Source organism: Orycteropus afer, unplaced genomic scaffold, assembly GCF_000298275.1.
Source record: "Orycteropus afer afer isolate SDZICR_OR568_19922 unplaced genomic scaffold, OryAfe1.0 scaffold00217, whole genome shotgun sequence".
In the NCBI taxonomy this organism is placed as follows: domain Eukaryota; kingdom Metazoa; phylum Chordata; class Mammalia; order Tubulidentata; family Orycteropodidae; genus Orycteropus; species Orycteropus afer.
In genome coordinates, this window is record NW_006921804.1 from 2,884,227 (window position 1) to 2,899,348 (window position 15,122).

Consider the following 15,122-nt stretch of genomic DNA (forward strand, 5'->3'; position numbering starts at 1 on the left):
ATGTTCAACCCATACATCTGTCTATTGTTTGGCTGGAAGTGACAGGAGTGAGTTCAGTTCCAGACCTAAAGGGTAATTAGGGGGCATAGTCTCTGGGGTCTCACCAGGCTCTATCATACCAGCAAACCTGGCCTTTATCATTTGAGTTTTATTCCACATTGTTCTCCCACTCTATCCAGGATCTCCTGCACTGATCCCTTTCTGAGTGGTTGACAGTGGTAGCCAGGCACCATCCAGTTCTTCTGGTCTCATGGGCATATAGGCTGAGGGTCATATGGTCTACTAGTCTCTTGGACTGTTCCCATGTGTCTTTGGTTTTCTTCATTTCTCTTTGCTCTGGTTGAGGAGAGACCCAATGTTGCATCTAGATAGCTGCTTGTAAGCTTTTAAGACCCCAGTCTCTACTCACCAAAGTAGGATGTAGAACAGTACTTTTGTGTAGTATGTTATTCAGTGGCTGATTTTTGCCAAGTAGATTGCCAGCCCTTTCTTCTGAGGCATCTCTGAGTAGACTCAAGCCTCCCATTTTTGGTTAGCAGAGGAGAGCATCAACCTTTTGCACTACCCAGGGATTCCACCCAAACTCATCCCTTTCCCATATCCTGTAATGACTCTGTTTCTTGCTTTGTTTGAATGAGTCATCCCACAGCTCCCCTGGTGTGTGGTTTCTCTTGCCAGCAAGTTAATAAACCTAATGCTAACCAACTACAGGTGTGTTCCTGGTAGTCTTTATCAGACAGGCTTTATCAATTCTCTTTCCTTTTTTTTTTTAATCACTCTGCTTTCCCTGGAGTTGATAATTGTCTGATCTTTTCTTTTACTTGGTATTCTATATACCCACCATGAATTCATCCTCAAGATTCTGAGATTAGAATACAGCTTCTTACAATGGCTGTAAACACATCAGGAAAACCCTCTGTTTTCTCTTGACCTTTTTTTCCTCTTAAAGGCAACTCCCCGCCCCCCCCCTCCCGCCCCCAAGTCCTTCATCCTTTGGCTCCAAGCTTTTTTGGTTGCGTTTCTTTTTTAAAACTATAACAGCTTCTGTTCTAACATTTACCTCAAGGCATCATAGTTGGTTGCCAATGCGTCTGCTTTCCTGATTCCTACTTTCCACCCCAGGAGGGGACAAGTCTCCTGATATCTTTATACCCCTAGTCTGTTATGGCGCTCAAGAAATGTTCGAATGAATAAACGAATGAATGAATGATTGAATGAGATTCCTGTGCTGGAGAACTGAGTTTCAGGAGAACATGACATTCCTGCTTTGTTGCAAGAAAGAAGTGTGTCCTCGGGCTTTCTACAAGTCCCACGCCATCTGCTAAGTGCGCAGCTTAAAACGGTGCCCGATGCTAGGAAAGCCACCCAAAGCCTCTCCAAACGAACGTTGCACGCGCTTTCCAGAGTAGGGTCGGCAGACAAGGCCTTAGGGAAAGACAGCAGCCTTGAGTCTTCCAAGCACCTTCATGAAGACTACAATTCCCAGAAGGCCGCGCAGAAGCAGAGCATGCGCCATAGAGGACTTCCGAACACTGACGTCCGAGCCGCGCGAGGAAAGGCAGACGCTGGGCAAAGAGGTAAGTGTAGGTTGAGCACTGAATGGAGAGGGCGAGGACAGCGAGAATCACCGAGGAGCAGAGCTGAGGTTAGGTGATCCGGAGAGTGGGTGAGTGAGAAGGACAGGGAATAGGTCTCAAATGCACAGGGGATGGGGGTGGTGGAAGGGAATCCGAGCTTTGGTTTCTCTTCCCACAGGGACCATGACGAAGCTAGCGCAGTGGCTGTGGGGTCTGGCTCTTCTGGGCTCCACCTGGGCGGCCCTGACCATGGGGCCTACCCTGGGCCTGGAGCTGCCCTTGACGTGCCGGGAGGTCCTGTGGCCCCTGCCCGCCTATTTGCTGGTGACCGTCGGCTGCTTTGCCCTGGGCACCGTGGGCTATCGCGTGGCCACTTTTCATGACTGCGAGGACGCCGCCCTGGAGCTGCAGAATCAGATCCAGGAGGCCCGGGCCGATTTGACCCGCAGGGGCCTTCGCTTCTAATACCCTCCCCCTCCCTACCCAGGCAGCTCTCCCTCCCAGGCCCCATTAAAGAGCAAATTCATTGTTCAGTTTGAGTGTTAGGGATGTGTATCAGCAGTGGAGACGTCAGAGGTTCCCGCTTCTCACGTCTTATCAGCTTGTATCTGTGCATCCTGCTGGCATTCCCCTGTTTTGGACTGAAGGAGGCAAACACCTCTTTTCAAGATCTCTCAGTATAGAAATGTCATTCCACTTTCCTGGTCCTTTTAACCCTGTCAGAAATATTTCTTGATGCCTAATATGTATTCTCCTTAATAAAAGCCAAACTCTATTCTTTTGGAGGTCTTTCTGGGTCTTCGCAACGTCTTGTTGTTTTTTTTTCCAGGTACGTTTTCTGAGCCAACCCTGGTTGTTAGCCGCTGTCCAGTCAATTTTGACTCACGGTGACCCCGTGTGTTGCAGAGTACATCTGCCCTCTATGGTTTTCAAGGCTGTGACCTTGAACAGATCACCAGGCCTGCCTTCCGAGGCACCTGAGCATTTGCACCACCCTGAGCCAACCTACCAGCCCTAAAATAGCTGTGGATTGGGCAATGCACCTCTACTCTGTTGATAAAGTGATCACTCTGTTACTATCCTTCACTAAACCAGGCAGGTTGAGAATCACTGAATAGAGTATGAGCCATGATGGGCAGTGGTGAGGAACAGTTTATTCTAAGGCACATTCTAGCTACCATCCCAATCTCTAAAATTAAAAAAATAATCTTTTTAAAAAATAAAAGCAATTCATCTCCCAGGTCCCATCCCATCTTCTAAATAAAGCTCTTTGGTTCCATCCCATCTTCTAAATAAAGCTTTTTGGTTCCTCTATTCACAATGTCAACCTTTTTTTTCCTCCCACAACCCACTACACCTGTGGGGCTGGTCAAAAGGAACAGCTGAAATGAGGAGCTCTTTGGTATATTAGGCTGCCATTCAGGTGGCCAGTGGTCAGGTGAGATGCCTCAGGTTTGCAGAAGCCGATAGTTCTTGTCTTGCTCCTGGGGATACTTCCAGAAAAGCCAGAGACGTATGAAGCTTGTGAGGATTCCTGGAAGATTGGGCACCTGAAATCATAAGGCTACTATGAGGAGAGGGGCTGGTTTTCCACTGTGTATACCTGTCACCTTATCCCTGTTCTGCTTACCATGATGTAGAGATCTCTGAGTCGAAGCCCATAGAGGGTCCAAGAGGTAGAGGTGAGGAGGGTGGTGATGGTGAGTGAGTAGGAGAGACGCTGGGTTGACTGAGTCTTAATGACCTTGGCCTGTGGGAAAGAATGAAAGACAAGCCCTGGTGAGAGGCCATCGAAGAATTCCCGCTCCTAGCCCAGAAACATAGTAAAGCTCTCACCTAGCCTAAGAATTTCCTTAAGAAAAAAGTCAAACATGCTTCCTGGTCTATCACCCAACCTTTCCCGCCTGCCTCCCACTCACCCACTCTGCTGCCCTGTCTCCTTCCAGGATTTGGATCTACCCTTCCTCTGGGGAGTAGACCACAGTCCCTGGCTATGGAAACCTGGCCCTTCTTAATCTCTGTCACTTCCTTGGACACCCCCACTCACCAAGTCAGCCAGTGGTGAGAGGTACATGCTGATGGTGAAGACACTGCAGAAGAGGCCCAGCTGCTGCAGCCGGGTGTCAGAGTCAGGCACCATGAGCCAAAAGTAGCCACAACCCAGGAGAAGGACTCCCAGCAGGGTTGCAGTTTGTAGGAGCAAGGCTCGCTGCAGGGGAGACAGTAGCCTTACTTCTAGATGTACCAGGAGCCCCTCTTGACCCCAGCTGGAATTGATTCATACTGCCTTCTCCTATCCCCCCATGGGAGCCAGCCTTTGTCCAAGCCTCTAGTATTGCACTTGTCACAGCTTCCTTCCCACCAGTGACTTGGAATTATGTTTGTTCCACCCACAATACTGGAGGTTTCTAGGGGAGGGAAAGGTGCTTTGTGAGCTTAGTACACACAGTAGGAACTTAATAAATGCTTGTGTGATTGAATGAGGAGGCAAAGCTAATTATCTCATTCACAGCCACTGGCCCTACCTCTGAAGGAGCCATCAGAGTTAAAGCCCTTTTCCCCAGCTTGTTGGGCAGAAGCTCAGGGCTGCATAGAGACCATTAGGATAGGTACAGCTACCAGGCTTGCCATAGTTGGGGGCAGTGTGTCAGTATGAGAAATCTAGCTTCATGGAGAAAGGAGCACTGCAGGGCTGGAGGGGCCTTCCAGGAAAAGGCAGTGCCAATCTGTTAGTCTTCCAGGAAGGAATGTTTGCTCTGCCAGCAAGGAAGGGCATGCAGCAGAGGTGGGTCCAGGGAGGGCCTCTACCTTCCGAGGGCAGTAGTGTAGATACACCAAGATATACAAGGTCTGAAGCGCAGCACCCACAGCGTTGACAAGGATGAGGGTCCCATCTCCCTTCAAGACCCCATAACTCAGCCAGCTCAGGTTGCTGCAGGTTAGGGAGGGGCGGGAATCGCATCTGGGAGTTGGGTGGGGAAGGAGGACCCGAGGGCTCTCCCCTATGTTCTTCTTCTCCACCCCTCCCCCACCTCCACTTCCCGCCGTAGTCATCGCCCCTCTCACTTGACATCCGTGGTGAGAAAAGGCAGGAACTGCACGCTGTCCACACTCCGGGTCACCCGCATGTGCCTGAGGTCCGAGCTGCAACGGGGCCCCGAAAGGAGGGGTGAGGGGTAAGATGGAAGTACCAAGGTGCTAGGTCTCACACCCGATGCCAGTCATCCTCCCCGGGCAATCGCAGACCCCAGAGTCCGCCAGTCCCCATAAACCCGCGGCCCCGCTCTCAGCTCCTTGTTTTGCTTTCTCCCCTAGACCAAGAGAGCAAGCCACGCCCTTGTTCCCTGGTTCCCTTGACCCGATTTCGCTTTGACTTTGGGTCCCAGACATAGCCTTTGGCTGCTGTCAAGTTTGCCTCTCTCTTCTTTCCTGATTTCCTGGTCCTGCCCCAGCCCAGCCCGGCCGCGCTCTCACAGGCCGGTGGAGAACATGCCGAGGGTGAAGAGCACACAGGCTCCGGAAAGGAGCGAGTCCACCACGGCGTCGGGCTCCATTCCTCCCGGAGACAGATCCCGCGCCCTGCAGTTAGTTAGCTCAGCTGTGGGCCCACGAAGCTGAAGCCCCGCCCCCTCCGCACACCGGACTCCGCCCCTGCACGCTCTGTCAGTCGCTCCCGGAAACTGAACCGGAACCCTGCCTGCCCCTAGAACGCTAAACCGGAACTCAGACCCCGCCCTTGGAGCCCAAGTGCGGGGTGGCATGACCCGCCGCCTTCGGGTTCCTGGTGTCGGTGGTCCTGACTTTGACCTCCAGATCCTGGTCAGACCTGGTCCTAGGGGTTTGCGTATTTGTGCCCATATCTGTAGCATTTCACATTCTGCTTATCCCTTAGGTCACCTAGAAGCCCAGGCGGAGGCTTATCTGCGAAAAATAGCACTTATTGCAAGGACTGAAATTGGTCTGTCCAAACACCTGACACCCACCTTTTATGTGACTTTACTGTAGTATCAGCTCGAAAATACAAGTCAAACTCGTTAATCTTTTACTTAACACGTTATGGCATTACAGGAAAATTACAGCAGCACCTTCCTTGCTTTTTCTGATGAAAATTGGTCTTTTATGTGCTCATTTTTTTGTTTCTTTTTTCTACATTCAGCAGAGCAAGATCACACAGTCTACCTTGACCCATGGAGGCTCTGAAATACGAAAATTTTGACTTGCTGAATGATTTCTCACAGATGGCGATGGAAACGGAGATGGTTAACAGAAACTGCTCAGTGGCACCCTCTTCAAGTGGCTCCCAGGGCAGGTGCCAAACTGCCATATTTTAGATAACCTCTGCCCCTAGCCTCAACTCTCCAACTCCCACAGGTCCATGAGTCGGCGTGGTAAACTGCAAAACAAAGGTTTGCAAGACCCAACCAGAAGGCAACCCTCCTATCCAGAGCTCCAAATCCTAGGGTTTGGGATCCACCCCCCCTCCAGAGTTTGCTGAAGCCTCTTTGCAACCTTTTCCCTAAATAAGTTAGTGATTACCAGTACTTGCCAAACCTTGGTCAGATGCCATCTTTCTTCAGCCACACTGCCAGCTTTACATGACCTGGCCGATCCACTGAATCCTCTATTGCTGACCCCCTAGTCCATCCTCCGTACTCCTGAGAACTTTCCCTCCCAGCCTCCCACAGGTCTGCTGGTGGGGCGGGCTGCATGCCTCAGCTGGCGTTCCCTTGAGTGACTGCCCTGACTCACCCAAGCAGCATGAGTGCCTGAACCATATGCCAGAGCCCAGCGCTGAGGGGGTGGGAGTGGGGCAGAGGTTGGGCAAGAACTTGCAAACTGGGGTGTAGCCTAGAACCTGAGAGACTACTGTGGGAGCACTCCTGTCCTAGACACCCTTCAGAGGAGGAAACACCCCACCGTTTTGGCCTGGCAGGGCACTTGTCCTTTAGAGAGAGAGGGGAAGGAATTAAAACCCAGTTGCTATAGGTGTAGCGCAGAGCCTAGCACATGGTAGGGACTCAGTGTTTTTGCCTGAATGGCCGTAAGGTGGTATGGAGGAGGAGAAAAAGCGTATCGCCAAAAAATCAAAACACATGACTTTATTTTGAAACAACAAACACTGTATAAAAGCTCCAGTTGTAGAAAACAGCATAAACATACAGCAAATTTATATACAGATATTGTACATGTGGGCACTGCCCTTCAGACTATACTCTAGGCACAGATTTGGTACACATGGGCACTGCCCTTCCAGCTACACTCTAAGAACAGGTTGGCACAGCCCCCCTGCTGGCACAGCTCTGGGGCATGCTGCCCCCAGATGAGGAAAGGATGCAGTGCCTGGCTACAAACCTCTCTGTGGCAGCTCCACAGACGGAAGTCTTCGGGGGTGATGCTGGGTCAGCCCAAACATGTTGCTTCTCTTGTCCTTGGCTCCTAAGCAGGAAACTGTTTCTCAATTTTCCTTCAGTCATTTTATCCGGGCATCCTAGCTTTCTCTGGGAGGGGCATCTCTGCCAAGCTAAGCATCTATGCTTCCATCTGCATGACCCCAGGCATCTTCCAGCTTGGTTCTCCATGGACCCTTTCAGGGGCCATGTCTGCACAGCTTGTTTCTTTGGCTTAGGGGCAGGAATGCCAGGGAAAGGCTTTCCCCACTTCTTTTGCCATCCCTCTGAGGTGGAGGCAGGGATGGCACTGCCAGACTTGCTGAACTCTTTTGGGTTAAAACCCTGAATACTGACCCGTTTTGAGGCTGCTGAGTAGCAGCTTGTGCATGGTTCCCAAGGCTGTGGCTTTAGGAGCTGTCCCAAGACAGGTGAAGGGTGCCTGCCCCTGCCCCCTCAACCCAGTGCCAATCCTTAAGCCAGGTGTGGCATACACCTTCATGGAGTTTGCAGCAGCAGAAGTGGCAGGAGCAGCACAGCCCAGGCAAATGGAAAGAGGCGGGGGGCAGCACTGTCACCGATGCTATGTAGAACCCGCACCTCCGGGTCATCTGCAAGGTGAGAGTTCAAAGGCCCCCATGGTGAATGGCCCTATTGTTGGTACTGGCCCTCAGCCCACTGCTATTTCTCCAGCCCCTGCTGGGCATGGGACCCACCTCCTATACCCAACCTCCTTCAACAGACCCCATCTGTGCCCCAGGCCCAATTTGCTTCAGCTACTTACCTGCTGGAAGTCTCTTTTCCTGTGGATCAGCATGCGCCTGAGGACTGTGAGCTGAAAGACAAGAGTGGCAGTAGATCAGATATTGTACCAGGGATGCAGAGGGGCAGGAGTGCCAGGTGGGTTGAGCAATGGGACTTCCCTATGGCCCCAGAATTATTAGACCAGGCCCAGAATAGAGATGGAGGAGGAAGCCTTGGGCATTGGAAGGAGAGGCCCACAGGGCTCTGACACTCACTGGTTTTGCCATTGACGGTCACTTTTAACCTCAAGCATTGGTCTTCCTGGTGGTGGATGGGCTTAGCTGCAAGATAAACCCATAGGGATTAAGAAAGGAATCTCTGTTTGAAGAAACTGTAAGCCCAAATACCTCTCGCACCTGCTAATTTCTCTCTTCCTTTTAATCTGATTCTTATCCTTCTTAGTTTTTGCCCATTTTCTGTTCAATATTCAACCCATTCTTTGAAAACCTTCATCTTTGCAATAGTGGAAAAATAACGTAGACACTATGGTTTCCCCACATTCCATTCTCCAATCCTCCCAGCCTGAAATTGGCTGAAGCCTTCACAATATGCTCTCTTTACCTAGGTCATTTTATATTCCTTCTGGTTCACTCCCCCAGAGTGAGTCCTGGATCCATTCTCCACAAAGCTCATCTTTTAGCTCTTTAAATCCACCAATCTTTCCACTGCCCTCAGGATAAGGTTCAAATTCCTTAGAACTTCTAAGGCCCTCCATGATCTATCTTGCTTCCCTCTCCAAGCTCTTCTCTCCCTACTTCCTGTGTCTCTTTCACTCCAGCCAGGCTACATCATTTGGAGTCCCCCGAAAACGTGTGCTAGGCTGCTAACTGAAAGGTTGGGGGTTGGAGTCCACCCAGAGGTGCCTGACAAGAAAGGCCTTGTGATCTACTTCCCAAAAGTCAGCCACCACACACCACATGGAACACAGCTCTACTCTGACACTCATGGACTCTCCACAAGATGAAGTTGAGTTATTAGCAACTGGTTGGAAGGTGTCCTGCTCATTTTGCACTTGTACCCTGTCTAGTCAACACTTTTGCTTGTCCTAAGCTCTGGGGTCATCTCCCTCAGCAAGCCTTCTCTGAGCACTCCAGCCTGGCATGTGCCAAGGTCATTTCCCAAGGTTCTGTGTGTTCATATCTACTACCTTACACTGTTCTATTGGTCCATTAAGCAGCTCTGGTGGTGCAGTGCCTAAGGCATTTGCCTGCTAACCACAAGGCTAGCAGTTCAAACCTACCAGCTGCTCCACAGAAGAAAGATGGGACAGTCTACTTCTTTAAAGATTTACTGCCATGGAAACCCAGTGGGGGTCACTATGAGTTGGAATCAACTCGATGGCAGTGAGTAATTGTCCATTAACCTACATGTGTCCCTTTCCAGCTTCCTTGAAGAAAAGAACTCTGTAATTATTTATCTCTGTGCCTATAGCACCAAGCAGAGTGCCCAGTACACAGTAGAAGCTCCCTACCAGCCACTCCTCAGAAGGAAGATGGGGCAATCTACTTCCGTAGTGATACTGCCTTGGAAACCCAAGGAGGGGTTGCTATGAGTCGGGTCTGACTCGATGGCACACAACAACACAACAACACTGTAATATGAATCAATGAGTAACAGAATCTCAGGAGTGGAAGAGATCTTCGGCTGTCTGACTCCCCACTAAGCATGTAAACCAAGCAGATGCATCTTGCCTGCTGTGTCCCCAGTATGTCCACTTGTGTGCATGTCTCCCAGGCACTCACAGATGTAGTAGTAGCTATGTCCTTCTTTGAACTCCTTGCCCAGGGTGAATGGTGTGAAGCGTTGGAACTTCTCAGACAGCTTTTCTGGGCCATGCCTAGCACTGGGCTGGTTGCACTTCCAGCGGACCTGGTCCTTGGAATGGGGCTGGCACAGCTGGTACTCCTCGTGCTCCACTAAGTACAGCGTGTACCGCTCCATGGCAGCATCTGCTACAGAGTCATCCTCATAATGTGGACAGATGATGTCTAGGTAGTCATTCAGCTGTACATGTACTGTGTAGTCCTCATTCCGGAACCTGGCCATACACACACAGGGAGGAAGCAGGTGGTCATTCAGGAGCCCGACCAGAGCCTTGAGACCCCGTATGTTTACATGATCCTTCACATTTCACTCCGTACACCCCCTCAGATTTTCCCAAAATCTCAACTCCCAGTATTTACCGCTCTTGATCTCTTAAATGTCCTCCCATAATCTCCAAACAGTGCCTTCCCCTCATTGTTTCCCATTAATCCTCCCAACAGCATCCACTCAGTATCTCTCAGGTATCAAAGCACTTCCCATAACCCCCTTGATATTTACCCAAGGATAGGCTCCTATGTATTTCTTTAGCTCACTCATTAATCCCCTTCTACCCATAAATATTTTCCCCAATCTACCAGCTGCTCCTTTAAATATTATTAGACATCAGGTAAGACCCATTCTGTCATCAGGATCCAGCCCCCAATACATCCATGTCTCTACTTCTCTTACTCCCCTCGTTTTTATCCTTGGTCCAAAAACTATATTCCACATTTCCCAGCTTCACTCTTTCCCAAAGCCCCTAGGTCTTTTAAATTAAATCACTTTCATCAACTCACTCAATCCCCTCAAAACTCCCTGTCTAGCCACTCAAATTTATGCCGTCGCCTTGTCCACTTCTCTCAAAGCACTCCAAAACATCCCTGTCTTTGTCTCCAAAAGCCCCTCTTTCACCTCCTCTGAAGGGAGCTCCAGAAATGCTAGCATTCTTGGATCTGACACTACCCCTTTTTCCTCCCAAGGTGGAGCTGGCTCCCCTCCCCCAACCCATTCCCCCAGGCCCCACACCCTCCAATCCCACTACCCACCCGCTCCTCCCGCTCCTCCCGCCAGCTCCAGACACCTGGCTCCAGTCTGGGTGGGGTCTTAGTAAGGGGGAAAAGTGCTTCCACTCCCCCTCTTCAAGCTGGTCAGCTTCTCTAATTCCCTCAAGCACTGCCAGCTAGACTCAGCAGGGTAGGCTGCCAACTTGCTTCAAACCAAAGCTTTGCGCCTGAGGGTGGGGGGCAGGGCAGAGGTTAGGCCCAGAGGTTGTCTGAGGTGGGCAATAGCTGCCCGGTCGGCATACCCCGAAGAGGCCTGGCCTCTCAGGAGCCTGTCAGCCTTGGAGCCAGGCTTGCCAGGCCCCTCCCCCACCCCAGGGAAAAGAGAGGAGTGGAGAGAGGCTTTTAAAATTCCTCTCCGGAGAGATAAACATAGAAGCCATTTCGGAACAGGTATTTCAGCTCTGGGCCTGGCGTCTTCCCCCCATTCCTGTGACGGGCACTGACTCATTCCTCATCCACCTCTGCCTCCTACCCAGCGCTAAGGAGAACTGTGAAAATTTACTTGGCAAATGTGGGCAGCCCCCAAGACCCCAGGATGGCACAGTGCCCATTTGACCCTGAGCACTTTCCTCCAAGCAAATGGAGCTAGCAAGTCTGAATGGGCAGCATACCTGCCCCTCCAGCACCACGAAGGCCAGGCCAGTCCCATCTCACAGTGGCCCCACCCTTCTCACCATGCTGCACCCGCCTGAGGCCTGAGGATCCCAGGGCTGATGCCCACTGCCCTGAGTCACCCATGCTAGCCTCATACCCGCCCAGCTCATTGCCACCTCATTTTTGCCCCCAAGCTGGACTCCACTCTGGGTTGGCTTCTATTTAGTTATGGGTATAGTAGGGTGTGTGTGTGTGTGTGTGTGTGTGTGTGTACGTGCATGTGGCCAGATGGACAGGGCAGAAGCTGTGCTTGATGGGGCACCCATAACCCCCTCCTGGGGGTACAATCTGCTCCATTTAGCCCCAGTTTGACTCCTGCTCTCCATCTGGGAAAGGGGGGCAGCGGCGTCAGGGAAGGCGGGGAGGGGGGGCAAGGAAGAGGCTCCTTCCTGAAAGAAAGGAAACCTGGGAGCTTGGGAACGGAAAAAGCCAGGGTCCCCCCTCCCTACTCATGGCTTCCTGTCCCCTCCTCCTTCTTCAGCCAACACCTGGCATGGGCATAAACAGGGACTTTGCTCTCTCCTACTAGGACAAGATTGGGTCAAGGAAGCAAAAAAATAGGCAACAAGGAGTGGGGCCAGGGGAGCGCTGACTGGGCTGCCCTGGAACCCGCTGGGCTAAAGGGCATTGCCCTCTGGGTTGGCAGCTGGCTGTTGCCTCTCCACACCCCACAACATGCCACAGATGATAGACCCCCCAGCAGGCAATGCCACAGGGTCAAAGAAAGCTGTTACAATATATTTCTCAAGCTAATGGAGAGGAGCAGGGCGCTAGAGCTGGGGGATGCCCAAGCTAAGTAAGGTGTTTTCAGCCACCCTAAGCTGCCTGGCACTCCTCTCCCTTGTCTCTTGTTTTCCCACAAATATTGTTCCCGTAACTTCAGAAAACTCAAGGGCAAGAACAAAGGGTCCAACCAAGCTTCTTCCTCCCGGTACCATTTGCCTCACAGCTCTAAAACCTGCCCAGGAGAAATTAACCCCCTCCTGCCCCAAGCCTTCTGTAACTCTTTTAACCCCTTCCCTTCTTTCTAAATCTTTTCCAAGACCTTTTCCCTCCCCCTATCTCTTCAATTTTACTGACCTGAACTTCATAAACAGGTGACTCCCTCAACCTACCCAAGCACAGCATGTGTCTCCCTCAGGCCACTTCAAAAGAACCCTTGTGGGGAGCTTTTCAGCCACTTTGAATTCATAAGGAATGCTTCCCGCTCACAGCCCAGGCCCCTCCGGAGTGCTCTTTCCAGCATTACATTTGAGCACTCTGCTCACTCTTGATGTCACATCAGGTACCTGTCAGTCAAGACACGCAGATGCCTAAGTGACAAACAAGGAGGGGCACTGAGGCTTTCATGATGGGGGGCCTAGAGGAAGAGCCCAGGTGGCCAAGGAGGGTGGTCCAGGCCTGCAGAGAGTGACTGTCCAACATGGAGAGCTAGGAGGACGGAATGGAAGGCAGAGGCAGTGCCCAAGCAAGTAGAGAGAGCAGCTGCTGCCCTGAGGTGCGTTCTCCCAGCTATGCGGGAGAAGTTACGAGAGAAAATCCCCAGGATCCCTCCCGCCTCTGGTCACCTCCCATAGGCTCAGGACAAGGACTGGCCCTGGACAGTTGCTTTGGAAGGAGGGAGGCACTGCCAACCAGGCGCCCGGGCTGCCAGCGGGAGACTAGGGGCTTACTTGGGGTTTGAACTGTTCCAGAAGACCATGTGGCGATCAGCAGCGGCCAGACTGCAGCACAGACCCAAGAGAGGGGCCCAAAGGAACTCCATAGCGAAGGGCCTGGCCAGGCCGGTCGGGGGCGAGGGGCTCCTCCGGGTCCAGGCTCCGACTAGCTTTCTCCGTCCCGGCAGTCAGCACAGCGCTCAAGGCTCTGGCCCTTTCGCCTCTAGACTCCGCCTTTTGGGCCGGCGCCGCCCGACACCCCGCCCCGCCCCCGCCCCGCCCCGCCCGGCGCGCGGCTGCCCCAGGGCCTGGGGGCTGGGGAGCGGGAGGAGGGGAGGGAACGAAGAGGAGGGGGCCGGGGTCGCGGGAGAAAGCTTTGCGCACGCCTCGGCTTCGACAAATCTGCTCCTAGCTGTGTGTTCGCTCACTTGTGGGTCTGTGTACAGCTTTGTGGCCTGTGTCGGGTGTGGATTTGGGCTCAGTGGCATGCGGGAAAACGCAAGAAGCTCGCACAAGCAGGTCTGCGAACGCGTGGACGCGGGGCAGGGCTCTGCTGACCCCGCGCAGATCATGCAGTGTACAGGGTTGTTGGATATGCCCAGCCGCACCTTTCCCGATCCGTGCACGGCCGAGATCGGAAGCCCAGGTTCCCACACTTTCTTTCAATCCCCGCCCCCCACGCCGGGTTCCCGGACTCTACGCTTCACTGCCCCTCCCCACACGCACTCGGCTGTTTATTTTTGTTGGGTTTGTCAATGTTGCCTTTGTTCTGGAGATTGTGTCATCGCCTAGATGTTGGAAATAAAGTGGGACCCTGTGTGTGATTAAGTGTGTAACGTGTGCGGCCGAGGCCAAGAGCTCCCAAGCCCGCGAGGGGGGCTGCTGTGTGTGTCAACACGCGTGTGTACCGTGCGAATGGGCTCTTGAATATGGACTGTGAGTGTCTGGGCAGGAAGGGTGGCAAACAGTAACCACACATGTGCATCTGGCGTGTGTAAATACGTGTGATGGCGCGCAAGTGTAAAAGCATTTGTGAGTAGTATCACAGTCGCGTGTGGGGAAGCGTGTGAAACTACTTGACATACGTATGCTAATGTTTGTGAACAGTGTGTGAAGAGAAGGGGAAACGTGTACGGAGAGTGCAGTGTGTGTGCGTGTGTAGGGGGTGTTTGCGCGGCGTCCCAGGGCTAGGCAGCTGGGTTTGGCCCAGTCTGGGCTGGGTCTCCCAGTCAGTGGAGCCCCAGTATCCAGCCCGGGCCCCCTCCCCCGCGCTGTGTAAACAAACCCTCTGGAATTTGTCTCTCGGGGCTCCTCTCCCCGCCAGGATCTGCTGCCGTCTGGATTGGGCTTGGCGGGCGGTATCTGCCTTCCAGCTCTAGCGGGCAGGTGTTTGATTAAGCTCGTTGTGTGAGGCAGGAGCCGGCAGGGCCGAATGCTGTGTGTCTGCATAGTGTTTGGTGTTTCTGCGTGAGCTTGTGTGGTGTTTGTGTGGGTGTCACGGGTGTTGTGTATCAGCACCCTTGGCCAACTCTTCCTTGCGGCTGCGCATCAAGGGAGGGCGCAGACCTGAGGCCCCCTGCCGGTTCGGGCCCAGCTTCCCTGTTCTCAGGCCATTTCATCCGCCTCTTTTACAGCAGACCTGGCGACAGCCCCTGTAATTACGCGGGGCCCTGACGCCGCGGCGATCCGGCGCTGACCTCTCCTTGGAGGAGCCTGAGGTGGGGGCGGGATGGGCTGTCCATCCCTTCGCGCGCAGCGTAGGCCGCAGGAGGCCTAATTTACCGTGCGCAGAGTAAATATTTACCCAGCTCGGACTACGTGTTCTGCCCTATAACCCCGCGGCGCGGTCGAGGCCAGGCTGAGCTAACGACTACCCCCCCACCCCGAGCGCCTGCACCAAGCGACGTGCCCAGCCCGGCGTTTACCGGAGGTGCGGCCCTCCTCTCCCTCCGGGGCCGAAGTCTACCTGCTGAACTGCCCTAGGGCGGCGACTGAAGCATGATTTGCTCCCACGCGTCCTCCCCCACACAAGAGTACCCTATCCCAGCTTGTTTGTCCCATAGAATCGAAGCTCCGTAAGGGCATGGATTTTTGTCTGCTTTTGTTCACTGCTGTATTGCTAGAACCCGACACAGCACTTAGCACACAGTAGATGATCAATAAATATCTGTTGAG

The 15,122-nt window shown here is 52.8% G+C and overlaps 3 protein-coding genes across 3 annotated transcripts; 1 reads left to right on the plus strand and 2 right to left on the minus strand.

Moving 5' to 3' along the window:
* The first annotated feature begins 1,760 nt into the window (after positions 1-1,760).
* Positions 1,761-2,042, plus strand: DPM3 (dolichyl-phosphate mannosyltransferase subunit 3, regulatory). Its single transcript, XM_007948505.1, has one exon. It carries the CDS (start codon positions 1,761-1,763, stop codon positions 2,040-2,042), a length of 282 nt encoding a protein of 93 aa, XP_007946696.1.
* A 983-nt stretch (positions 2,043-3,025) lies between these two features.
* SLC50A1 (solute carrier family 50 member 1) lies at positions 3,026-5,131 on the minus strand. Its single transcript, XM_007948506.1, has 6 exons — positions 5,052-5,131; positions 4,644-4,721; positions 4,386-4,509; positions 3,625-3,786; positions 3,208-3,327; positions 3,026-3,127 (listed from the first exon to the last, which is right to left on the minus strand). Exons 1-6 carry the CDS (start codon positions 5,129-5,131, stop codon positions 3,026-3,028), a joined length of 666 nt encoding a protein of 221 aa, XP_007946697.1.
* A 2,331-nt stretch (positions 5,132-7,462) lies between these two features.
* On the minus strand, positions 7,463-13,054 carry EFNA1 (ephrin A1). Its single transcript, XM_007948508.2, has 5 exons — positions 12,963-13,054; positions 9,511-9,806; positions 7,984-8,049; positions 7,749-7,799; positions 7,463-7,575 (listed from the first exon to the last, which is right to left on the minus strand). The coding sequence occupies exons 1-5, from the start codon at positions 13,052-13,054 to the stop codon at positions 7,463-7,465; spliced, it is 618 nt and encodes a 205-aa protein (XP_007946699.1).
* Between the last annotated feature and the right edge of the window lie 2,068 nt (positions 13,055-15,122).